A 25,216-nucleotide genomic window follows, 5' to 3' on the forward strand; every position below is an offset into this window, starting at 1 on the left:
CCCCGACATTTCATTTGGGACCGTACGGTGGCAGAGAGCCCTACTGGCGCCTTTTCTTGCACCTTGAACCACCTTCCATAGTTTTGCGCCCACAGGCTGTGGACTGGACCTTCCTTCTGGGCGGTCTTGAGAGAGCCTGGAAACCCAATGCCCCCCTGGTTCTTCTTACGTCTCTCCCTTTCAACGTCTCGTCAAAACACCGCCATCTGCAACTCGACCATTGGTTAGCGACACGATATCAGTTTTCCGGATTCCTTCGCCAAACGAAGCACATCAAATTGCAACAGTCTCAGTTTCGCTAACGGGCTTAGATCAACATCGTTCTGCCTCAACAGTCACGTCAGATATTTGACAATCCTTCATCACCGATTCTAGTTCCCTCCGTCTCGGCTGGCGGCAAAGACGGTGGTACGTACAGCTACAAATCGCATTAGTTGTAGAGTAAATACTGAAGAAGCATTCTGACAATACAATAGGAAAATGGCGTATCCAAAAACCTTCTTCGTCGGATACGATTGCGCTATCCTTTTCCCTCAGGACGGAGTCCTGCTTGGCGGCTTCAATTTCGGATTTCAGAGACAACTTGAGACGCGCCTTTGCGCCTACCCAGGTGAAAATCGACTCGTACTGAAAATTTATCTGCAACGACGTTAGGACAACGTTGAGAGATATCATTACGAGCCACATGACCCATGGGAGAAGATGGCTATCGAACTCGAATTCTCAGTTGGAACTTGGACATACACCACCCAACCACTACCCCAAGAGCACCACAGGAGATTCTTCAACACAAATTCTCCCCGAAGCTACATCTTGGTTTGCCTACGTTCGAAATTCCCCCCTGTTGTGGAGGGACTCAGCTTGCTCTTCAGGCGGGAAGCCCCAGGTTCATTGGAGCTTGGTGGACTCGACGACAAGATCAGTGGCTTCAGATCTCTCCGAGACATAATGAGAGAGAAGAATTTCAATCTCGTGATTGACAGTCGTCACTCTTCCGCAATATCGTCTCAATTTGGTCTTCAAATGGATGTTTCACCTCAGAGTGGCCAGAATGGTGACAGGTGCGTTTTCCGTCGATGGAGAATGTTGCCCTGTCGTCCAATATTGGAGAAGCCTAAGCTGATGCAGCCTTGTCTAGACACGATTGGGTGATCGATCCCGACACAAACCAAATTATCAAGAAACCTGACGAGAAGGTCGCTGCAAGGAGATGCTACCAAACTGCTTCCAACGCATTCAATGCCTTAACAAAATCAGTCTTACAAGAAGAGCTTTGGATCAATCGACATGTGAACCAGCTTGCTGAAAGTCCTTGCGAAGTCCACTTCGAACCAAAGGGAACACAAGTGACGGCGGATGCGAAATTTACCGACCCCGCTATGGTATGTGTCTGTCTCTGCCTCCATCTGGACTGGGTTTCTAATAACATGAAAATAGCTGTCGACGTTGTGGCTCTCGGTTCCCCATTTGACCAAAAACGGTACCCAAGTCACATTAGCCGTACACAAAGATGGTCAGGTTTCTCAATACAAAGGTACTGTGTCACGCGACGTGGACAAGACGCCTGGAGGAAGACTATCCATCTCGATTGACCCACCTGAAGCTGAAGCACGTCGAGATTTAGCCTCTCTTGTGGCCTCTTTGAACGAAGCTACCACGGCTCGACTTCATTTTGACATCGACCGCAAGCTTTACAATCAACGGGTTGCCGCCGTGAAGGATGTGTTTGAAACCGACCTATCTCAAAGGTCTGCCGAGGATCGGGTGGCCAATCGTTTGCTAAAAGAGCTACTCGTCGGCGGCACGTCTGGCCCGATTGGTGACACACCACTCGAGCTTCCAAATTTTGACCTCGTCGGTGGCATACCAGACGCTTACCTCAAAGCGCTCAAATGGGAAGCTCCCTCCGGTACTCGAGATCAATACTTCAACTACGTGACTAACCGCACCCGTCTTGGTCTCGTCGGCATAACAGGGGAATTCACAATAAACCTTCTAGCGGTTACTGCCATCCTTTTCACAGCCAATCCATCAATCGGCAAAGTTTTTCTTTCTGCTTCGACTGAAACAAGATTATACGCCATCGCCGAAAAAATTCAGAATTTGGGTCTGAGAATCAGCAGCAAACCCAACATACAAGATCCCACCCCGCTCGTTGTCATCGGAAGCGACCTAGATTTGGAAGTCGACGAATTCATCCTGAGAATTTCAAAGTCCAATGTGAAGCATCGTCACCATCTCTCTGTTTGCTGCCGACTCCTCGGACTCTTGAATTACAAAGTCGGTTGCTTTCCAGACTTGGACCATCCCAAGCTCATGAAGATACGCACCAAGATTTCCACCGAAAGCCGGTACAAACACATTCGTGACGTTCACGGCAGCAAATCAGAATTCTGCAACGATTTTGTCCAACGTGGGCATATAAGAGGGTTGATGGAGTCGATCGTCAGCGCGGCGGATGTGTTGGGCACCATGCCTGATGTTTGTCGAGACCACCCATATGACGAAGTACGGAAGAAGGCGAAGGGTATTGTTCTTCACCATGCCGCTTCGATATCAAGGGACGATGCTCTGGTTGTTCTCGGTGATTGTTTCAAACCACTCGCGATGGATGGCTGTGAGAATCGACGGGTTAAGCCGCTTATTGGCGAGAATGGTGATCATTACAACGCATTCTTTGAGGATGCTGAGATGTCTATTCTCCGTTTCATTATATGGTCTGGACATCCGTTCATCTGATTGCGGTTTACAGGTTAGGTGTGGTACACTTGCTTGTTAGATGCAGAGGTTGCCGAAGTTTGTGAGCATTAGTGTTCCCTAGACAGATTTTTAGAATTCAGCATTCGTTCGGGCATCACGCGTACAAGAAATCCATTCTGGATGATGCTTATTAGGTAGTCCAGGCAAGTGCCCATTGCTATGTCTGCTCGCCAACAACCCAACCATCCGCGGCGGGACTTCATATAATGACGGATCGAGCGCATTCTGCCAATTCCCGGTCTTGCCAAAGGCGCAAGCGGAAGGATAAGTATGTTAACCGTGACTCCAGTAGCTTCTGTGAAGCAGCTTTCTTGAAAGCAGGAACAGCACATCTGCCTGAAATTTCAGGTTTATGATCAAGTCTAGCTGGACGATGAGGAACGACAAAGACAACGAAGACAACGACGGCAACGTCATTCATCATCCTGTCTCCATCTCGCGTCGAGCAAACATCTGACCTGTCTCATCTTTCCTCCGAAAAGCCCGTCAACGTCCCACGAGAAACGGGTATCAGCATCTCGTACAACCTCCATGAGGCACACCGCCCTTGGGCAATCGGCCAAACATACATCACCTTACCCAAGAAGCCTCGTACGCCTCAACAGTTCCTGTTCTCTCTTTACCTTGAATCACGAGGCCCGTTTCTGATAGACCGGTGCGTCTTATCACTTCTCACGGAGCCTCACATACGCGACACCGCCCCTCGTGCTCCCGCCGAAGGGGTGGGCTGCCTTACCACATCATGCCAGTTTGCCCCTCGCCGATCTCCTGGCATGCCTCTTGTCTCTGTAACATCATCGCAATGCCTCACGGGTGCCTGCTCACCGACATTTGGCGAGGTTGAGGAGGCCTATGACTGTTTTTAAACCCGCAATCCCCAAGCAGCCTCCTTACCTTTGCCTCCTGAAGCAACTCTCGACAACTTGGACCAAATCGCTTCCAAACTTTGACCAAACTCACAATCTCTTTGCCAACCTGATTGCCCAGCATGGCCTTCGGCAAGAAGAAACGCCTGACTCCGCAGGAGCTTGCCCGGCTCTGCAGCTTCGCCCACCCCATGGGCCTCCGCTGCCCGTATGCCAGAGTCACCTTGACCAGGGACGGCGCGCGCTTTTCCTCGCCCTTTTGCAAGATCCACTGCTGCAAGAAGATTGATAACGGCGCTGCTTGCACGAATGTGAAGACCAATAGCCGTGGATACTGCACCCAGCGTACTTACCCCTGGGCCCCTTTTCATCCATCTTACTCAATCCTTCACGGCCTTATCTCCATCGTGTTACCTCATACTTCTCACTTCCTTCATACTCTTTGCTTCAACAGCACAGCTGACCATCGCCCAGACCTCCTCTGCACCGGCATAATGAACGGCCAACGCTGCACCAACTACGTCAAATCCTACGATCCAAAGGAATACCAATTCTGCGCCCAATTCCGTACTGGCCCATTGCCCACCCTCCTCGAAGATCCTACTAACACATCCCTCCAGACAACTGCCTCCAACAAGGTTGCAAGAACGAGCGCATCCACCAAGGCGACGTCGACCTCCGCTACTGCCAAGACCACCGCTGCGTCCGGCCGGATTGCACATCCCCCCGCGCCCCCGGCGGCAGCACCCACTGCGCCTCGCACACCTGCGCCGCACCGGCTTGCTTCGCCGCCTGCCCGGGCGCCTCCGGCGACCCGCACGACCCCTCGCGCTTCTGCGACCGCCACCGCATGTGCCACACCGCCGGCTGCCGGCAGTTCGCCCACGTCCGCGCCGACGGGGTGCCCTCCAAGCACTGCGGCGCGCACTACTGCCGCTGGGAGGCCGAGGGCGGCTGCGACGGCGCCCGGGACCCGATGAGTGCGGACGGGGTGTGCGGCGCGCATACGTGTGTCGAGGCGGGCTGTCTGCGGGCCAGGGACCACCGGGAGGAGGGCGCGCAGTGGTGTAAAGATCATACGTGTAAGAGCCGGGACTGTCGGTGGAGGAGGTGGTTGGGGGAGTATTGTCGGGAGCATCAGTGTGGCCGGCCGGGATGTCCGAGGCACGGTGAGCATAATAACTACTGTGATAGACACCGGGCTTGTACCACGCCGGGATGTGACCGGTTCCGGAGGATTGATGGGGAGAATATCGGTTTGCACTGTGAGGAGCGTGAGTGTCCCTCACCAGCTATCCCTAACACACGTCAACTAACACGGTCCAGATTCCATCACCCGCTGCAGGAGGGAAGGCTGCGACGTCCGCGTTGTCGACAACACTGAGCTCTGCGCCAGCCACCTCTGCAGCTGGCGGCCCTGCCGCAACGAGCGCGCGCTCTTCGGCTCCGCGCTCTGCGCGCAGCACAAGTGCGCCGTACCGACGTGCCCGCACCGCCGCACGCACATGAACTACGACCCAATGTACGCCGTGCTCGGCGGAGACCGCGCCGCGGAGCTGCTCATGTCGGCGTTCTGCAATGGCCACGCGTGCCGGCACGAGCAGTGCCCGCTCAGGGCCGAGGGCGATACGCACTTTTGCCGGACTCACGCGCAGTGCCGACGGCCTGGGTGCACGAGGGTCGTGGAACTCGAGGGGGAGGATCCGACGATTTGTTTGGAGCATAACCGCATGGGGCCGCGGGGGGTGGGCAGGAGAGGCGCACTGGGCGGTGATCCGTATGGGAACGGGTATGGGAACGGATATGGAAATGGGGATTATGGATATGGATGGCCTGGTGGCGGCGTTTGGGGTGTGAACGCTGCCATTTGAGGATGGGAATTCATGATCCTTTGGGTTAGAGATATTCTGGGTAAAATGGAGGGTGTCATTTGCAAACAGAGCACTTGCTCCAAACTTTTGTAGAGACGTACAGAAAAACAGACCTGAACATTACTTCTGCTTCGTCGATGACCACTGTGGAAGACAACCATTCCACAATAGGTCTCTCGAAACGTCTCCATGAATGATACGACGGAGGTGCTGCTCCCAGATAGATCCTTGGGCATGAGAGAAGAGTCTTTCGTGCCAGCATCAATTGTAACCCCAAATTATTTAAAAGGGCTGCTCCTAAGATACACTCAAGTTGGAGAAGGCTGTGAGCGTTCTGCTCTAATTCCTTCCAACCTTGTCAGCAGCAATACACCCACTTGTGGCATGAAGAATTGCAACCTCCTCGAGGGCTTCCGTCAGCTTTTCGTCAGGCCGGTTGCTGTACCCGTGGCAGCGAGGCAATTGAACATGATTTCCAACCCGCCAAGCTAAACAGTCGTTTTCTCACGCACAGTAATACCAGCCAAGTCATTCTGCGGTCCAAAAATAAGCATCATCGATCCCCGTGATAGCTTCGCGTAATGTCGCGCATCAAAGTGCAGGAAAACGCGCTCGACCTCAGCCTCAGCTTCGGGCCGTGTAAGTAGAAGCAAGGGCCACATGTTCAGTGCGGGAAAAGACGGCGATGTGGCTCATCTCGCATGAGTTCGCTGACCGGTCTTCATCGCACCACTTACACCGTCGGCGCAGTCCAACACACGCTTGCCATCCGCACAAGGCAACGAGACCATTCTGGTCCCAATCAGGTAGCGGAGGGCACCCAAACATCAAGCCACCAGACGCTATGAGTCTTGTCGAGAAAATACTGGACGCTTCAGGCTGCCTCACAAAGGCGCCGATGTCGAGACACAACAGGGAGGGCCTGTTTGTCGAAGGAAGGACATCCTGACCGTTTCGCGGACTCGTGAGGGTTGAAAGCCGCTGTCGGAGGGAGTCAAGGCGAAGTGGACAATCCTCGAAGGGTGCGACGGTATTGAGTCTGGTTGAAAGAGTCGGGGTGGTTAAACGGTAGCCTTGTCGGGGCTATGCCGATGATCTGAGGGATATGGAGGGTCAGAAACCGGTGTTGGTCGAGACGTTGAAGGGAAGAAGAAAAGGTACGTATCCCCTCTCAAGGTCTGACCCAGTGAAAGCAGAAAATGTGGAGGGAGCCCAAGCGCAGGGTCTGTACAGTGCTGATGTTCCCAAAATGGCATTTCTTGACAGTGTAAACACGGACTGACGGCAGAGTAGAGGCCCTCCAATCACCTGCGCAGCGCATCATCCCGCCTTTGGTCTCCAAAACTCTCCACTAAACAACACCATCACCAAACGTCAACGCTCGCGTCTGTGCTACAGGGAATCGGTTTGTACTCTATTTCCAAGCTGCATGAAAGAAGAAACTTACCGTCTCCTAGTCGCAGCGTCTTGGTCTTTGGGGTTTTTCCGTTTCACCCTCGCTAATCCCTGACTCTTCCCCCTAACGACTGGGATGGGCGACCGTCAAGTCGTCACAGCCCCGGAGCCGGTTCCGAATGACCTCCCTTCGCGTGAGACATCCCCCTCATGCGCTCGCGGCCAAACGACCTGCCAGGTCTCACCGCACCCAACTTGTGAGGATGTCTACATGACTGCTACACACATCTTCTGAGTCCTCGTTCATCCCACAACCAAGTCAGCATTATGACATCCGACACTTGCTACTCACCATCTCAAGGGTCCTCGACACCAACAGGGGCAGAATAAAGAAAATGGCGTCGTCTTCGTCCGCAACCTGCTCACCTTATTGCAACTTTACTGCCCCCAAACTCCTCCCACACACACGCGCATACCTCACCGCGCGCCAGCCACCGAACCGGCACCCATCCCTCTCCTGCCCACGCGCTTGAGCCTCGTGGTCGCTGCCTTCTTTCGAGTAGGGCACCTCGATGACTCGATATTCTTGAGGCGCCCTCCTCCCTCTCAGTCCGAAATGGTATGGCTCTCCCGGGACGGTGGTTGAGTCCTATGCCAGGGCGCTGCCTTGCATGGCCCCGTTAAGTCAAGCCTTACCCGCTTCCCGCTGCGGCCATGCCGTCGACTCATGAATCCTCGTTCGTCCCTAGACCCTAAGTCTTCTGCTCCGATCACCTGCATATCGTTCTAGCCCTTGTGGTCTACTGTCTTTACTCGCAGATTTCCATATTAGTACCGCGATCTCTCCCTTTCCCGGTATCATCGAACCTACCCTCTTCCATCATCGTACTACTTACACTGCTCCCCAAGCCATACATTACACAACTTCAACCCGAGGGCTTCCAACATCAGTTGAAAGCCTTTATACACAACAACAAAGACACCTAACAACCTTAAAGACTGCGAATCTCGTCGCAGTCCTCGTACCCACAGCCAAAGTGGGCAACGAGTGCGACAAACCCCCAAAACACCACCGCCCCAAGCACACCACTCATATGTCTAACCGCCGCTGGTACGTTGATACCGCACCGGACGGTCGGACACAGTACATCTCTCTCAAACGCTCCCGCTCGCACCACTACTACGGTTACCCTCGTTATGAGCAGCCGCAGTGCTCGCCGCCGGTGCAGCACCACCGCTGCTGCCGCGACGACTGCTGCCACTTAGGCCGCGATGAGTGGAACGAACTCGTTGAGCGGGAGCGCAAGCTGCGCGAGTCCAACGACTGCCTCGCCCGCGAGAACGTCTCGCTGAAGGCCAACTATCAGGCCGCCGAGGCCGAGGCGCGCCGGCTCGGCGGCATCGTGCCCATTTTGCAAGCCGAGAACCAGGCGCTCCGGGACGAGAATGCGGCGCTACGGTGCTCGCTCGAGAACGCCGGCGGCCACACGGGCAAGTTCCACCGCGAGGTCGAGAAGCTGCGGCACCGGCTGCACAAGATCGAGAGGGAGCGCGACGCGCTGATTGCAAGGGTCAAGGAGCTTTCGCGGCACTACGTCTCGGACAAGGTCGAGGAGCTGAGGCGAATCATCGTCAACTGGGAGCGCAAGTTTGACGTTGTCGATGACCACAACAAGAGGCTTCGGAGGGATATTGAGGACCAACGGTGCATGATTCAGGAGCAGGAAGAGCGGCTTCGCACGTACGAGCGGATTCTGCGTCGGAATGGCTATGCGAGGTTCGAATGAGACAGGATCGGGGATGGAGGGATGGACATATGTTTTTGACTTGAATTTCGCGGATCTCTGATGGATGCGCGAAGACGTTAGTATTACTGTTCAAGCGAAAGTAATCATCTTTCTTTGGCGGGAGGATGTCTGGCTGGATATGCGATACAGGAAGCCGAGTGGTAAGTCTCTTCCCGCAAGCACATCTTCAAGAGATGAAGTCTAACATGCATGCAGGCTTTCATTGGAGATTGCAGGATTCTATCATGATTGGCCTTTGACGCAATAGACTTCGACTGGCGATGCTTCATTGGACATCCCGCCCTGCAGGTGCGGTATGGCCCGAGAAGATTGCAGTCTGACCTTCGTTCACGAAATTTCATTTGTCACACATTTCGGCTGTCCTTTGCATGCATTTCCTCTGCTTTTCAGGGGACCTTTTCTTCCTTATTCTTTTTCGACGGTCATGTCAGGGGACGACCCGACGGGTCACTTCCTTCACGCCATCTGCTGTAATTCAAGGGTATTACTAGACACCAAATTGACACCTGAAGACCTGGTCTCTCCACGCTCATGACAGAATGGAGCGAATTTCAGTGACAGTAAGCAATCTATTACAAGCGCGAAAGTGTCAAAAATAGCGAGAGGGGCCTCAGTGACTCGACTTCGGCACAGGGTCCCGTCAGCAGATTCGTCGCGAGTCGCAGACAGACCAAACCCGTTCCCATGACGCCAGGCTCCCACACCTCGGAACCTCAGCTCCCCATCACTCCTAGCAACCCTTCCCACCACCACCATCTCGACAAAACAACCTAACAGGGTGGTCTGGACTCGTTAGGTAATCCGCCTGCCTGTCTGCCTGCAGCATCAGCTCATTCATTATATAAGCGTACACCTGCTTACGTACACGTTCTGCAGCGAAGGTCCTGCTTGCCAACGCATCACACCTTGGTCCGAATACCTACCTTACGTAACCTTCAACAGCGACACACTGCAACACCACCATCGCGCCCGCAGGCCGCAGCGCTGAGCCCACCGCCGGCGACAAGGGTGCCTGCCGTCCATCTAGCGATGGTGTGCAGCTTAAGGCTGCAGCTTCCAATCTTGCGCTGCCAGGGCCTGAGGCGACTAGGCGACCCATTTCCCGCTGCCTGCCTGCAGTCCCTCACGCTTTCTCGCGATTCCGGCCAACGCACGCTACTCTGGGCAACGCGCAAGTGCGCACAACGCCCATTCGTACCCTCCCCCTCGAAGGATTCCGCGCTGGATCGATATCCTTGGAATAGCAGCACTGAAGAGACCAGGGTCTCGCTCAGCTCGTTCGTCACCTACCTTGCCTTATTCCGGTCCCCTCCGGCCCCGCGAGGCCAACGATACGATTCTTGGCCCTGGGCTGCGGTACACCTTGGCTAGAGTGCTGACAGACACCGAGGTGAGCGAGTGGATTCCCATGTCCGAGATATCTCAGCCCGGACTTCGGGATCCGTTTTGGGACATACGAAGGGAACCTGGAAGGTACTTGGATTGACACCTTTGGGGGGCTGGACCGCAGCTGCCTGCTTCATTCGCCGAGCTCCCAAAGTCCTGCGAGATTTGCCACGAAACATGAAGGCAAGAGCTGCGGGGGTCTTGGAGGTCAACAGCACCGCGGTGCTCTTGCTTCTTCGTGGGGGCCAAGACTTGTGGTTGAAAGAAAGATGGGAAGGACCACTCTGACAGGCGCCTGCCTGCCGCTGGACCTGTTACCGGCACGTCCTGGGCTAGCGCGGTGCCCGCCCGCCGCTTTTACTCTCGCAGAGGTAAGGCACCAGGCCATGGGCAACCTTGGAGGACCACTTCCTTCTCACTCGACTACCAAGGACAACACTCTGCAACTTCCTTCAGACTCTATTCCAAATTTTCCTCCTTCTCCATCCAACCCAGACCAACGTCTGTCTCCCTCTTTCACAATTCACAATGTGGGCAACGGCACTCTTGCCGCCCACGTTCAGTTTTGTCCTGTGCCTGCTGCATGTTAATACCGCAGCCAGATGATGTTGACACCAATCCAGTTGGAAACGACGTCGACAGCTCATGACTTCTACGGTAAGAAGGCGAGATGCGATTTCTTCCAGTTTTGTGCAGTTTCCTGTCCGATCCCTGGATCTGGCTTCTTCTTTCCTTCTGTTTCTGTTTCGGCGCGCGTTTTCACGATTGCGGCAGGAGACCAACACTTCCAGCTGCTCCTTCCATGGCTTTCTTTCTTCCCTGTATACCTGCCTGTCCACCACTTCTGGCTCCTTCCCTCCCGTGTCAGCGCCTGCGCTCGCCGTGGGGAACCTCTCGGAGAGTGGCCGAAACCTGGGCTTGCTCTGGCTCCGTGGCGAGACGCGCGTGGACGGGGAGAGCGAGCGGATGGGACAGAGTCACTGGTAGGCGGATGAACTCAAACAGGCGATGATGACATCCAACACACAGTCGGCGGGGATTCCATTGGGGTCACGTCAATGGCTGTTCATGGACTTGGCTGAGCCTGGGATCACGGGGACACATTTCACAAGGGGGTTCAGGTTTGGGACTGGGGGCTTCATGGACATCACCTGGACATTGGGACGGGCGTATGTTTCCTTCATTCATTGGTGAAAGGCCTAGCGGTCTCGACGTTACCGTGCTGCCAGCCACCAGTGGTGTCATCTCATCAAGTTTCTTTGCCGTTAGTAAGTTGCAAGAATCCAAGACAAGACAGCGAACGATTGGAATTCATCTGCCCCCCCCATGGTACAAGACAATCATGGAAAGGATTGCTTGTAGTCCGTCAACTGGGGGGGGGGGGGGGGGCTTTTGAGACTGTGATGAAGACCGACTCCTGCATGTCGATGATCTGAGTCTCGAGGAAGGGGGAATACATATGTTGGGGATACACGAATGACAATGGATACATGCTGCGGATACATGAATGACGATTGGGATACAGGATGCAGGACAAGTTCCGATACGAGCCGCGACGTGTTGTTGATGTGGTGTTGAAGAGAAGAAACGATGGAGGGGGAGGGGAAAGGAGGAGTCCTTTATAATCGAAGGGTTCTGGGGTGATTTGGTGGTCGGCGTCCCGAAGAAGGGAAGGAGCACAGTGAGGGCAGGTGCAACGACGCTGATAGAGCAGGTGCAAATCCGTACCTCCTTCCAAAAGGTGGTTTTCTTGAGGCAGAAGGCAAGAGGCAGGAAACAGAAGGCAGGAAGCAGGAAGGTTCTGGATCGGAGCAGGCGCATAGGTTGGAAGGAGCCCGGGGGGGCGGGATATCGGAAGGAGTCTCTGGAAGCAGATCATGGAAGCGATTTGAACACTGAATGTGATGCAAGTTCGGGAGAGATTGATCAATTGGAACTACTGCATATCATGATTCTGATCTATCTGCGTTGCAATATCTTCCCATATTTGCACCGTCCCTAGATTTGATGAGATGGTGCCTTCACTGCCAATGGTATCATACCAATGGAAACGGGCCCGGCTGCTCGTGGTTGTAGATAGAACCAGCAACGGTCTTTCTCCGCATGGCTTCTTTCCCAGAAGTTCTCTGTGGACTCGTGCCAAGATTTGCGCTTGACACACTCACCCGTTGCACGCAGTAGGAAGAGCGCTTCCCATTTTGTGTCTTCCCAGTCTCAGGGTGTCTTCAGCACGAGCCGTGCTTGCAGAAGGTGGATGTCGCAGCATCCACCCTTTGGGGCTGGTATTAGGAGCGCCTTACGTGTAAATCAGGAAAAGCGCTTCCATATGGAGGAAATCTCCTCGCGTAAAGGACACACCATGATGCCAAAGACATGATGCCTGTTGTGTTCAACACCTGACAGGCACTACGGTCGGCGATACATTTCGAGACTTCATATATGTGACTTCCGAACAGGATAAAGATGTCTACCGATATCTGCAGAATTTCCCATGTCTTGGCATAGCCCAATTCAAGGTCGAATTCACTGCTTCGACACTGGATGACTGAGCACGACATTGACAGTCTGCAGTGACTTACACGGGAGAAAATATGGGGCTGGAGTCCGCCGACAAGGATGCCAGACCTTGTACTTGCCTAAATAGGACAACTCAATTCGCCGCGAACGGTCTCGACCTCAAAGCACCTTGATGCAAGCGACTACGGTAGGTAAGATAATTTGGGTGAAATGCCCTGATGTTTGGTATCATATTTGACCTTTCGGTCCCTAACAAACTTTTCCTTCCTCTTGAACTGAGCCATTATGGTCGCCGCAGTGGAACTGATCTGAACACAGGTAGCACCTTCAGAAAAGTTATAAGAGGAGGCATGTCCCACGATTTCCGTCTTATTTTTTCTCATCAATCTAGTTAGTCAGGAGTTGGTGAAAGTGAGATAACCAACTGCACATGGATAGACCACGGTTGCACTAGCCCTTCTGAATCGTGGAGCGACGGCCCGATGAGAGAAGGCTCAAACATACTGAAGTTGGTGAGGTTAGTGCCAACAGCACATGGATAGACCATGCGCATCCAGGCGGTGATTCAAGCCTTGGCCCTTCCAAAATCGTGGGTTAAAGTGTCGTGAGACGATGAGGCAGGGCCAGAAAGAATTAGAGACGATGGTGGTGATCTCACTGAGTCTCTGGGACAGGTCGTACTGAAGTTGGACGTAAGACACCCAACAGGGTGTGGATAGACCACATGCATTCAGGCGGTGATTCGCCTTGGCTCTCGAGAAGGCCCTGAAGAACAGGACCAGAGAGTATTGGAGACGATGATGATATCTTTACTGAGTCTCCAAGCAAGTTCAACATACTGAAGTTGGTGAGGCAGTTAGCCAATGGCACATGGATAGACCATGTGCACCCAGGCAGTCATTGAAGCCTTGGTCCTTTAAAATGCTGGGTTAGGTTGTCGTGACGATTAGGAAGGGCCACAAAGAAATGGAGACGATGATGATAGCAACTACTGAGTTTCCGGAGCAGGCAGTCATCCAGTGAAGTCGACCTCAGACGCATAGTTGCGTTCTCTAACAGGACCACGGGACTGACCTCAACATATTTCGTTATGTATTTTCATGTACCTCCAGTATGTAGAATCACCCTGGCTAGTTGAATTGAGGACTCCGAGTGTCAGCATTTAGAGGCACAGACTTTGAGCTTTCGCCGTGTGTGGTTGGCGTCTTAGGGTTTGACAGGCACGTTGACGCAGGCCTTGCAGGGGAGTGCCTGCTGCGCTAGCCTGCGGGGCGGTGCTGTCTAGTCCGTGCTTAGCTGCCGTCCGCAGCGGATTCCCAGTGACATGTTTGCTCTGGTGTCCGCACCTCTCAACCACTCACCATCACCACACCCCAGCCCGTTCGTGATAATCATCGCCATGCGGCCCGCGACGTTCCTCCCAGCGAACGGAGACGACGGAGGCATCATGTCGAAACTGACCGATCTGATGACAGAGACTCAGCTGGTTTCACTGGCCGGAACGAGAATTGTCGATCGATCAGCGGCAACCAAGTGCACCACCATCTCCTCGAGAGCGCCAACAGGATGAAGCAGCCTAGGAGGCTTGCATCGAACGCATGAAGTCGAATGATAGGAGCCTCAGTCACCATCGTCATTACGAGCGAACCCCATCGCGACGCGGGGTCCAAAGTGCAGACGCCAGTCGCCAGAAAAGGCGTGACTCACGACGCGACTCGCTGGCCCATCACCTGCCCCTCATCGGGGTCTCGCGACGGCCTCTCTCTAGGCTGCAAGCCGATCTGGGTTTGCGATCATTGCCAGACGATTGGTCCGAATACCGACACGAACGCAACGCACATCATCATCCTGGATCGACGGGGGAGACAGAACAGGCTTAAGAGACTGCGAATAGCTGCAAGAGAAGTACTACGCAGCGCCAAGAGACCCTGTTCACGCCGTTGCGTACTCTTGCTGTCTCGTCCGTCTCCTCGTCGTTTCCGCAGGCCTCTTGTCACCTACCTGACCTTACCTCACCTCGCATTTGCTTCGCCATGCTCCGTCTCCCTGCGGTCTGCAAGAGCCAACAGCCTGCTTCTGTTAGGCGGATCAGTCTGTCGGGTACTCAACCCGCGTTGGCGGACCATTCCACGCACGCACTGAAAATGGGCAGGAAACGAGGGAAACAAGGCGTCCACAGGCAAAAATTCAGCAAAAGAAGGCAGCCAAAATTTGCGTATCTGCCTTGCTGGACGCCTGCGCCGCCTCCAATCAGAACAGGTCCTCCCACCGAGAAAGTTGAAGCAAAGCCTCCCACCAGCACACCCCCCTTTTTCCAGAAGTGCCCCTCCCCCTCGAGGGCCTTGGACCTTGGACCTGGGAATACATGGAATTGTGAAGGGGTCGGCGGAAATGGGAGTCGATTCCTTGTACAGACGAGAATCGCCTTTTTTCCACTTCGCTCCCGCGTCCCCACACCCTGGCTGGCGATGGATGCAGCGCCATTGACAGGCAAGTTCTGGGCCCATCCCTCGAAACAATCCCCATCCTCGTCAGTCCCTCGTCTCCCGTGTCCCGTCAACCGTTACGCCAACCCACAGTTCGCTAGGCAGGACGGCCGGCGGATCGCGGGCGCGGGTTCACCCTCTCATCATGGGCCGGGGTGAGAGAGTGACGAGGGAGTACTGTGCAGACAGACTGCAGCCAGACTTGCAGACTGCAGCAGAGAAAGGGCAGGGCATGTTTGGTCCCGTCCTCCTTCCCCGTACCCAAGCGATGACTCCTCTTCTGGACTTCGCCAAGAGGCCACCCAGCCCTACATGGTCAATACCGACGGGCTACCTCAGGAATGCTGCAATCTCTTTAGGCCACGGAGGCATGTTGTAGGTATCTCTGCCGTTGCCGTCTGGTCCTCTCCCCTGTCGCACGCCTCTCTGCTGTTCCTCCCTCCCAATCCATCGCGACTTAGCCCCGGAGGCAGCAGCAGCGCAATGCAATCCACACCATCTCTGTCAGTCGCTCACTCGCTCTGCCTCTGCCTCTGCCACTTTCCTCCCTCCGAGTCCGACTGTTGTTATTATTTTTATGGTCTGTTCCCGGAGACTGCAATGGCTGTGTCCAAATAAATAAAAACTTCCATGCCGACGCATTTCCCGTTTCCCTCCCTCTTTCCCCTTCATCTCAGTCTCAGGTTTCGCTTATTAGTGTTGCTGCCCAAGTCCCGCCAACCTCCAACCCGGGAAAAAACAACCAAATTACCACTGCGACCCAATTCGCCCTTTTCCTTTAATACTTGACTCACACACACGGCCTGTCTTAACCCGGTAGCCAACCACCACAACCGCCCACATCCAAATTCGAAAATTCTGCCTTGCCCGAATAGGACGCAGCTCAACTCACTCACATATATACGACCGCAGCTTCACTTTTTCCTCACCTGCTGCGGCAGCAAAAGGCACAGATACACATTCGCCTCGACCTGGTCCATCGACCCAACTCGGCTGATCGACGACAAGCAGCCCTGCCAGGACCCAATCAGCAACCATGTCGGCCAACGACTCCAAAAAGTACCGGAGGAACGTCTCTTTTGAGCCGGTTCACAGCGTGTCAGTCAGAGGTCACCGCCAGCAGGCGAGCGATTCGGGCGTTGGCTCTGACCAAGATTCCTACAGCACCAGCCCCGATCGCTCGGCGCAAGCGTACTTTGACCTGCACAAGGCTCATCTCAGTCTCAAGGATGAGTACACGAAGCTGAAAGACGAGCTTCGCGATGTCAACGCCCGCTTCACCGCCTTGCAAAACACTGTCGAGGTCCTCGAAGACGACAAGGAGAAGCTGGTCCGCGAGAAGCGCACGCTCAGGGAGGAGAACGAAAAGCTCAAGGAGGACGTCCGCAAAGCCCGCTCCAGCCAGCCCCGTGAGCGCGAGCGCGAGCCCAAGATGATGACGGGCGCCATGCCCGTTCAGCAACCACCCTCTCCCAAGGAAAAGACCCGCCGCGGTGAGAGCAAGGTGCGCCGGAGTGAGAGCAAGCGCCGGACCAGCGACGATGAGAAGCGTCATGAGGAGAAGCGTCACGAGGAGAAGCGCGAGAAGCGCCACGATGAGCAGGAGCGCCAGGAGCGCAAGGAGCGCAAGGAACGCGAGAAGGAACGCGAGAAGCTCCACGAGGAGGACAAGAAGCGCCTCAAGAGCCGTTTCGACCACAAGGACAGCAGCAGCAAGGATGATGGCAGCGTCTCTAGCGGTAGCTCGGGCCGCAAGAGCTACGTCGAGCCGTACGGCCCCTCCGCGCCTCGATCCACCGCGGAGCGTCCCCGTAAGAGCCGTGCCGACTCGTCCTACTCCCAGATCAGACCTCAAGTCATCGCGACCACCACGATCTCCGACTACGAGGGCAGCACGGCGGTCTACGACGACGGCTACGCCGGCGAGGACGGCCACTACCACGCATACCCCCTCGCATCCCCCTTGCCAGACACTACCCGCGGCAGGTCGCGTCAGTGGTAAGGGCAATTGAAAAAAAAAATAAAAAAAATCCCAAGCCACGCGCAAAAGACAAGCCCTGTGCGACGCACCAAGTCGGGCAATTTTGTTTAACGAGAAAATACGTTTATGATGCGCTGCATCACACCAGTCACAGCGGAAATTCTTAACAATCCCTGGCAACGCATCCCGCATACAGGCGGATAGCGGGAGCCAGGGCCCGCTAAAAAGCCCCCTCCCCCTTCCCTCGCCCGCGGCGCCTTTCCCCAAGACCGGAAGGCGCCTTTTCCTTTACCTTGACACCTTGACAGGAGGGATGAGCATCCAAGCCCAAGCCTGCCTATCTCACCCCGCACCGACCTGGACCAAGACGTCCAATATGGGATGAGACGCAATGGGTTGACTCATTCCTCTCACACGAACACGACCGCCATTGCCGGTCGCGGACTCGGACTCGATTCTATTTCAACGATGCGACCGCTTCTTCATCTGTTACTTTTCATTTCATGTACCAAATCCTGTACCAGATTTCATTTCGTCGACATTGCGATACCCAATACCCTTATATACGTTTGAGACGACAAACACCTTGGATCAATCCAGCCCCCTTTCTTCTTCTTCTTTCTCCAACAGTCAATCGACTCCAACTTTCACCTGCGAACCAAGAAAGTTACAAAACAAACAAAAATCACACACAATGAAGCTCTACCCCTCACTGAGCTCCGACCTCGCCGACTGGGCCGCCCGCCAGCCCGTCTTCTTCACGGCCTCGGCCCCGACCCACCTCCCGCACGTCAACGTCTCGCCAAAGGGCCTCTCCGCCCACTTCGCCGTTCTCGGCCCCAACCTCGTCGGCTACATCGACCGCACCGGCTCCGGCTGCGAGACCATCGCTCACAGCTACGAGAACGGCCGCCTCACCCTCATGTTCATGTCCTTCGGCCCCTCCCCGCGCATCCTCCGCATCTTCTGCCGGAGCCGCATCGTGGAGTGGGACAGCCCGGACTTTGACTCGTGGATGAAGCGCATCGTCCCGCAGGGCAGCAGCCGGGACTCATACGACGGCGCTAGGGCTGTCGTCCTCGGCGACGTGTGGGAGGTCCAGACGAGCTGCGGCTTCGGCGTTCCCATGGTCAGGAAGGAGCTCTACGCCCCGGCGGCGACCTCCGAGGACGCGTCTCTCGAAAAGGGGCAGCAATCAACAGCACATCACGAGGTCAAAGACGAACTCTCCGTCTTTGAGGAGCGTCCCACCCTCGACAACTACTGGAAGAAGCGCGCCGACAACAACACCGTCCACAAGTACCAGCTCGAGACCAACGCCACCTCCATCGACGGCCTGCCCGGGCTCAAGACGGCGCGGCGCGACGCGGGCGAGGTCCTCTGGCTCACCGACGCCCGGTCCCGCGCCGCCCGCGCCCTCCGCGAGACGCATGGCATCCTGCTGGGAATTTTCCTTGCTCTTTTGTTTTACGGTGTTTTGGCTTTGGTAAAATGAGCGTCAGCAGCAGCGGATGGGATGAGATATCAACACTTGTTTGTAATTGGGAAACCGGGAAAACCCCCCGGTTTTGCAGAAAGTATTTTGTGTGTGTCACGTTGTATGATTTGCATGGGAGCATTGTCACTTTTCCTCTTTATTTAGATAGACAATTTTTGGGCCCTTGTTTGTTCGGGAATGAGCGGCTTCTTTTTTGGGGACGCGTTTACACGCAGGAACGACTAGCTATGGACTGATGGATCTATGGATTGATGTAGGGCACTCACTGCCTTTTTTTGTAAGCTTGGGATGGCGGGATCACCCTTAGAGAGATGTATCCCCATCGAGGACAATCAAAAGTTAAACTTGGTGTTTTTTCTACAACTTCTTCTCGAGCCCATACGAATGTGACGTGACCCAGTAACACCGAGAGGCCCAACGATACTGAGAATCGTATTGATGCTCTCGTGGCGCCGAGGTGCGTTAGACTCCCTCCAATTATCCACTCCGAACCATCCACTCGGGCCCTCCCTCGCATCCCGCCACGGCCCTCCATTCGCGCTGCTGGCCGTCCCGTCCTGTGAGACGATGGAAACTCTCCAACAGGTCGACGTCGAATCGATAATGTGTGACTGCAAGTCAGCGACCGGGGGGAGTTTGTCAAGGGTTTGAGACGCGCACGCCCAATGGTTCGCTGCTTGGGTTCCCGAGGCCCCCCTTTGGGCAGAAACGCAGCCACGACCACAGTGACGGCGTCGCAATCCTCATTTTTTTGCCTTCGCCTTCGCCAGTCAACCACGTTTCCTCGCCGACGTGCCGCCCATGCCATGCCATGCTGGGGCCACGCGCACGCATGCGTAGGTAGGGTAGATCGATGTAAGGTACACACAAAATATACCATTCGCAAACCGTAGACTTGGGGTGGGTTGCCTGAGCAATCATCCCGCACCTGCAGCCTTATCCGCAGCGGGAGCGGCAGCGGCGGCGGCAGCTTGCTGCTGCGCATCCTTGTTGGCCGCGGCCTTACCGCCACCACGGCCACGCCTGGTGCGCTTGTGGCGCTGCTCCTCGGGCTTGTCAGGGTTGTTCGTTGCGTTGGCGTCCTTTTCCTTGTTTGCGCCGGAAGCTGAGGAGGATGCCGCGGGCGCATTGGAGGAGGAAGCTGCGTTGCCAGAGTTGTTGGTGCTGGCGGCGTTGCTGGCGGCGGGCTTCTTTTCCTTGCGCTCGAGAACCTGAACAGTGCCTTGGGCAACAGTGACTGGGCTGGCGGCGATGGCCTTGGCGAGACCGTCGTGGTCGGAGAAGTCAACGTAGGCGAAGCCCTTACGCTTATCGATCTCGACGAAGATGACGGTTCCAAACGCTTCCATGGCCTGCTTTAGGAGGTTCTCGGTCACACCCTGGGACGGGTTGGCGTGCTTGACGAAGCCGCGGGTGGCGCCGGGGGTGACTGTGACAGAGCTGGCACCCTTCTTGGAGTTGCTGCCCTTCCCTGAGCCCTTAGGTCCTGTTGGGGGGTTGGATTTGGCGGGCGCTGGTTGGGATGATGAGGCCTCCTTCTCGGCCTTCTCGGCCTTTTCTGCCTTCTCCTCGTTCTTTTTCTCGTCCCTCTTCTTGAGCAGCACAACAGGGGTCTTGGTGGGCGCTGGGGTGTTGGAAGAACCACCAGTGTCGTTGGACTTGCCCTTTCCTTCATTGGCAGCCGCGTTCTTACCACCTCCACCTCTACGGGTGCGTCCTGACTTGGGAGCACTGGGTGCCGCGTTGCGCTCCGCGGATTGGGCAGCATTGGAGGAGGATTGGGCTGGCGGCGCGGGTGGTGCCGCAGCAGCCGGAACTTCAGCCGCGGGCTGAGCAGGCTCCTTCGGAGACGCAGCCTTCGCTTCTGCCTCCGCCTTAGCAGCGTCAAGACGAGCCCTTCTATGAGCGCTGCCAGGACTGATGCCGAGGTCGCGCTGCAGAATGCGTGCAGCAGCTGCAATACCAGCCCGTCGGCTCTTAGGTGCCTCCTGAGCGGCCGAAGAGCTCCGGGTGATCTGGCTGGCAACGGCCTCTGCTGCTTTGACGGCGTCCGCGGTTGCTTTCTTAGTCAGAATCTTGACCGTCTCCTTGGGCTTCTCTGACGACTTCTCTGTCTTAGAGTCCTTCTTGCCCTTCTTCGAATCCTCCGTAGACGCCGATGCCTTGCCCTTGGTGTTCTGAGATTCTTGACGTGCTTGCTTCGCGCTCTTAGCTGCGGCCGCTTCTTTGGCCTTGTTGGCTTTCTTCTCCTTGAGGAACTCGATCAGAGGTGTCGTCGTGACCTTGGCATCCGGCTTCGACTCGTCGGCCGCATCCTTGCTTTCGCTACCCTCGGTCTCCTTGTTCTGCTCGGGGTTGGTCAAATCTTGAAGGAAGGCCATAAACTCCGGGTCCTGATCGATCGTTCCCTGCCTGGGGTCGATGCGCTTTTTGCCGCTTGGAATCTTATTGTAAGACGCCATCTCGAGAACCGGAGGCCCGACAAGGGAGGGGCTGTTGGACGTCATTTTGGCGTCCTCCCAAGACCTGGCCTGTATCAAGTTGGAAAGGGTGTTCAGGTCCTCGCGCTTCAAGACGTTGAGGTAGACTCTTGCCGGCCGCGACGGCTTCGCAGCGCTGCGCAAACCACAGTCAGTCCGATTCGCAGTGCTAGCAAACTGACGAGTACCTACTCTTGGGAGATCTTGCCGGCCTCGAAGTTGTGCCAGCTGACAAGACCCTGTCCAGCCTTCCACTCATCTCCAAGCTTGTTCCATAGTTCCTGCTCCGTCAAGCCCGGGGGCAATCGCCTGATAACCACTTTGTGGCCTTCGATCGCAGCACGACTCTTATTCGACTTTGGCGTATCGGCGGCCGTCTGCTGGCCAGAGACAGGAAGGACACCGTTCGTCTTACGCGAGGCGCCCTGGGAGCCTGATGTGGCCATCGTTGCGGACAAGGCGTTGTTTGCGACTCGAGCCGATGTGTTTCCGTCGGCGCCTGACTCCAAACAGAGTGCGCGACTTTGTCTTGAGGCTGAATTGGTGTTTCAGTGAGCCAGATTTAGATGATGTGAATTACTTTAAAAGGCTGTTATGCCTAAACTGCTGAATGATTGCTCTGTGCCCTAGGTACCAACAAGGGACACAGCCTTGGGCCTGTGATTGTGGTAGAGGTGTGACGCCAGGGTAGCGGCGCGGGGCGCTTTGGTTCACTTCAATCACGGATCTGAAAGAATGGAGCACAGAGCACTTTCCGTCTGATGTGGGTCTTATCAGATAAGAGTGCACTAGCCTCTTTAGGATAGCTTCCTTTGGCAGGAACTTCCCAGGGTCATCTTCGGATAAACCTTAACCTGCCATTTTTCTCTCGGACAAACTTTCTTCCTCAAACAGAGTTTATCCGAGATTCACCCAGGTGGAAGCCAGCCACAGACAATGGACAAGGGATCCGAGTCCACCGAGGTCACCGAGAGCGAGGAGCCTCACAAAGACGACTACTTTCCGGAAGCTTTTCCGGATTTCAATGAGGACAACATAAACCGCGGACTTCAGGTTTCTGCGAAGGATAACAGCGCGACAACTTCGACTTATTCGCCGCCAAGTGAAGCCCAGATCGAGGCTGCTATCAAGCGTGCGAACCTCGCCTTCGCAAACCCGCTTACCAACGTCCCTCGCCGCGGGCCAGCTGGAGCCGGCCGTGCACGCAATCGCTCAGCGGAGGTATCCTTCAACCTTCCCGCAAGACACCCTGACCTCGGTCAACAGCATCAGTCGCCCGATCAGCAGCAGAAGCAAGTTCCTCAGGCATCTACAGCCGGTCCTGTCCCGTCATCTGCGTCTGCGTCAGGTTCAAGTCGTGGTCGAGGCATTCCGGTCCCTGGCAGAGGAACGGCCTATATCCCCACTTTAACCGCCGCCAACTGCACTGCAGAGCTGATACGCCCGCGTGCGCCCAACTTCAGTCGCCCACGTCCGGTAGTTGTCGGGGCTTACGATAACCCATACCAAGAGCATCTCCAGAGAGTCGCGCGTCGTGAAGAAAGCGACAGACGCACCCGTGAAGCATATTCGAATTCTTCGAGAAGTCCGGTTCAGCAGCCTAGACCTCTCCCTGAGCTACCCCCTGGCGCTACCACCCCACCGCCTGTTGTTGTCGCACCCAATCGTGGTACCCAGGCCCCTCCCCCCGCCCTGCCCGCCGATCCACCGCACCCTCTGAGGTCAAATCCGATCTTGTCGACGCCCCAAGACCGTCCGTCTCTCATTCTCCCACGCCGCCGACCACGCTCATCCTCGATATCACTTCCTTCCAACGACACCCCCAACGTCCGTCCCAGTCCTACCGCCGGCCGACGTGTTCCCGAGTCAATCGCAGAGGAGCCCAACCAAGAGGACGACTTCGAATATTCCGAAGAGCCACAGGTTCGCACTGCGCAGATCGGCCGCGTTATTCGACGTCCTAACGACCCCACCAAAGACGACTCATTCCAGCCATCGCTTCGCGGCGGCACTCTCGACATCGACGACTTCCCCGAGGGATTCGACCCTGATTACTACGAGTCCGACGAGTACGAAGACGAAGACTCGCTAGAGTTAGCTGAGGAGTTCAACCCAAACATCTCAGCAGATTTCGATCTCTACGAAGTCGAGAGAAATTCTCAAGTTTATACCCAAGCGTTGAACGACAAGATGGCGAGCCACATTCCCCGCCCGGGCCCTGCCCAACTATCTCCCAATGCAGGCCTGGATGAGTGGCTGGAGGAGGCCAAGCAGTGCCACTATCTACCCGAGCGCGCTATGAAGGAGCTTTGCGAACTGGTGAAAGAGGTTCTGATGGAGGGTAAGGACCGCGCCATTCGGGCTGATCGGGCATCTTACTGACCTCACGACTCCAGAGTCAAACATTCAGCCCGTGTGCACCCCAGTGACAATTTGTGGCGATATCCACGGCCAGTTCTACGATCTCTTGGAGTTGTTCCGCGTCGCAGGTGGAATGCCTGGTGAATCGCGAGTCGAAGCACCCAAGACGGCCACGACAGTCATCAGCCCCGAGGATATTGAGCCGCCGACGGAGATCACCAACCCGAAACTGAAGAAGAAGGTCAAGAATGCAGGCAGCCCTGCCCCCGATGATGAGGAGGATGATGAAGCGGCCGCTGCCGATACCAGCACAACCTCAAGGCCTGATTCGGCCGTTGAAGTTAGCACGGGCTCGCAATCAGCCGACACCAGATTCGTGTTCCTCGGCGACTTCGTTGACCGCGGCTACTTCAGTCTTGAGACCTTTACCCTTCTCATGTGCCTGAAGGCCAAGTACGTCGCATAAAAGAATGGGGCTCTAGCATGTGCTAACTCGAAGTGTAGATACCCCGACAGGATTGTTCTCGTACGTGGCAATCATGAGTCTCGCCAGATCACCCAGGTCTATGGTTTCTACGAAGAGTGCCAGCAAAAGTACGGTAATGCATCGGTTTGGAAGGCCTGCTGTCACGTTTTCGATTTCCTCGTCCTGGCTGCCATTGTTGACGGCGAACTACTCTGCGTCCACGGTGGTCTCAGCCCTGAGATCCGCACCATCGATCAAATCCGCGTCGTTGCCCGTGCTCAGGAGATCCCCCATGAGGGCGCATTTTGCGATCTGGTCTGGTCAGACCCCGAGGATGTGGAAACCTGGGCCATCAGCCCCCGCGGTGCCGGCTGGCTTTTCGGCGACAAGGTGGCCACGGAGTTCAACCATGTCAACGGCCTGAAGCTCATTGCTAGAGCCCATCAACTTGTCAACGAGGGATACAAGGTATGTCTCTGCCATTTGTCACATATCAGTCAGCTAACATGGTGCAGTACCACTTCCCACAAAACTCTGTCGTCACAGTTTGGTCTGCTCCGAACTACTGCTACCGCTGCGGCAACGTAGCATCCATCATGACTGTGGACAAGGATATGAACCCCAAATTCAGCATCTTCTCTGCGGTTCCGGATGACCAACGTCACGTTCCCGCCAACCGCCGTGGGCCTGGTGATTATTTCCTGTAATGGAAGTTGCCACTGCTTTGGCGACGGGAAATGTCTTCGCGATTGTGCTAGATTCAGGGACGGGGCATGAGAGGCATCGCCAGTTTTCGCACTATATCTGGACGTCTCCTAAATAACCTCAGGTCTGTGGAAGAGTTATTTGAAAGCTGCCTCGTTCTGCGTTGCCAGAGTTCACGGGCATCTTCATTGAGGTCTTGGACAATGTCATGCGGCAAGACAACTAGAAATGATGAGGGACGATCTTATCACGTTTGCGAGTTTCAAGGCCTGGATATCGACCTTGCGGACAGAAAACAGGAGACCTGGACATCGTCCACGACAACGCTTGATGAGACGTGAAGGCAATGGAGGGTTGACTGATTTCCCCAGGAAGCAAGTTTGCGTCCAACCCAGGCATGTTGTTGGTCGCGAACAGGAATCAATACGCATTCCTCATGCTCCAGCGCGAAGAAGAAGTGTGGGGCGCGAGCCTTCAAGACAGCTCGCTTGAATTGCATAGAAGAAGGTACATGGCAGAACGGCGGGTTGGCTTCGTGATGTCTGATGATGAAATGCATGGAATAAGAAGGTCGGTAACACCACCTTGTAGAATTACGTTAGGTTAGAGGTTAAATACCCGATACATGTTGGTCTC

The 25,216-nt window shown here is 55.3% G+C and overlaps 7 protein-coding genes across 7 annotated transcripts; 6 read left to right on the plus strand and 1 right to left on the minus strand.

The window, feature by feature from the left end:
* Nucleotides 1-1,023: 1,023 nt before the first annotated feature.
* CGCA056_v002839 (uncharacterized protein) lies at nt 1,024-2,739 on the plus strand (the record flags this gene model as incomplete). Its single annotated transcript, XM_037318096.1, has 3 exons — nt 1,024-1,061; nt 1,139-1,382; nt 1,438-2,739. 3 exons carry the CDS (start codon nt 1,024-1,026, stop codon nt 2,737-2,739), a joined length of 1,584 nt encoding a protein of 527 aa, XP_037184138.1.
* A 1,009-nt stretch (nt 2,740-3,748) lies between these two features.
* CGCA056_v002840 (uncharacterized protein) lies at nt 3,749-5,497 on the plus strand (the record flags this gene model as incomplete). The annotated part of the gene is made up of 4 exons (XM_037318097.1): nt 3,749-3,971; nt 4,101-4,193; nt 4,247-4,708; nt 4,953-5,497. The coding sequence occupies 4 exons, from the start codon at nt 3,749-3,751 to the stop codon at nt 5,495-5,497; spliced, it is 1,323 nt and encodes a 440-aa protein (XP_037183078.1).
* A 2,489-nt stretch (nt 5,498-7,986) lies between these two features.
* On the plus strand, nt 7,987-8,679 carry CGCA056_v002841 (uncharacterized protein; the record flags this gene model as incomplete). Its single annotated transcript, XM_037318098.1, has 1 exon — nt 7,987-8,679. One exon carries the CDS (start codon nt 7,987-7,989, stop codon nt 8,677-8,679), a length of 693 nt encoding a protein of 230 aa, XP_037183077.1.
* Nucleotides 8,680-16,125: 7,446 nt separating this feature from the next.
* On the plus strand, nt 16,126-17,091 carry CGCA056_v002842 (uncharacterized protein; the record flags this gene model as incomplete). Its single annotated transcript, XM_037318099.1, has 1 exon — nt 16,126-17,091. The coding sequence occupies one exon, from the start codon at nt 16,126-16,128 to the stop codon at nt 17,089-17,091; it is 966 nt and encodes a 321-aa protein (XP_037183080.1).
* A 673-nt stretch (nt 17,092-17,764) lies between these two features.
* On the plus strand, nt 17,765-18,565 carry ustO (Pyridoxamine 5'-phosphate oxidase family protein ustO; the record flags this gene model as incomplete). The annotated part of the gene is made up of 1 exon (XM_037318100.1): nt 17,765-18,565. One exon carries the CDS (start codon nt 17,765-17,767, stop codon nt 18,563-18,565), a length of 801 nt encoding a protein of 266 aa, XP_037183079.1.
* Nucleotides 18,566-19,485: 920 nt separating this feature from the next.
* On the minus strand, nt 19,486-21,494 carry UPF3 (Regulator of nonsense transcripts UPF3; the record flags this gene model as incomplete). Its single annotated transcript, XM_037318101.1, has 2 exons — nt 19,486-21,184; nt 21,241-21,494. The coding sequence occupies 2 exons, from the start codon at nt 21,492-21,494 to the stop codon at nt 19,486-19,488; spliced, it is 1,953 nt and encodes a 650-aa protein (XP_037183082.1).
* Nucleotides 21,495-21,984: 490 nt separating this feature from the next.
* On the plus strand, nt 21,985-24,582 carry SIT4 (Serine/threonine-protein phosphatase SIT4; the record flags this gene model as incomplete). The annotated part of the gene is made up of 4 exons (XM_037318102.1): nt 21,985-23,389; nt 23,445-23,862; nt 23,914-24,343; nt 24,391-24,582. The coding sequence occupies 4 exons, from the start codon at nt 21,985-21,987 to the stop codon at nt 24,580-24,582; spliced, it is 2,445 nt and encodes an 814-aa protein (XP_037183081.1).
* Nucleotides 24,583-25,216: the final 634 nt, after the last annotated feature.

The sequence above is a fragment of the Colletotrichum aenigma genome (assembly GCF_013390185.1).
Source record: "Colletotrichum aenigma strain Cg56 chromosome Unknown KSG_Cg56_contig02, whole genome shotgun sequence".
Classification (NCBI taxonomy): Eukaryota; Fungi; Ascomycota; class Sordariomycetes; order Glomerellales; family Glomerellaceae; genus Colletotrichum; species Colletotrichum aenigma.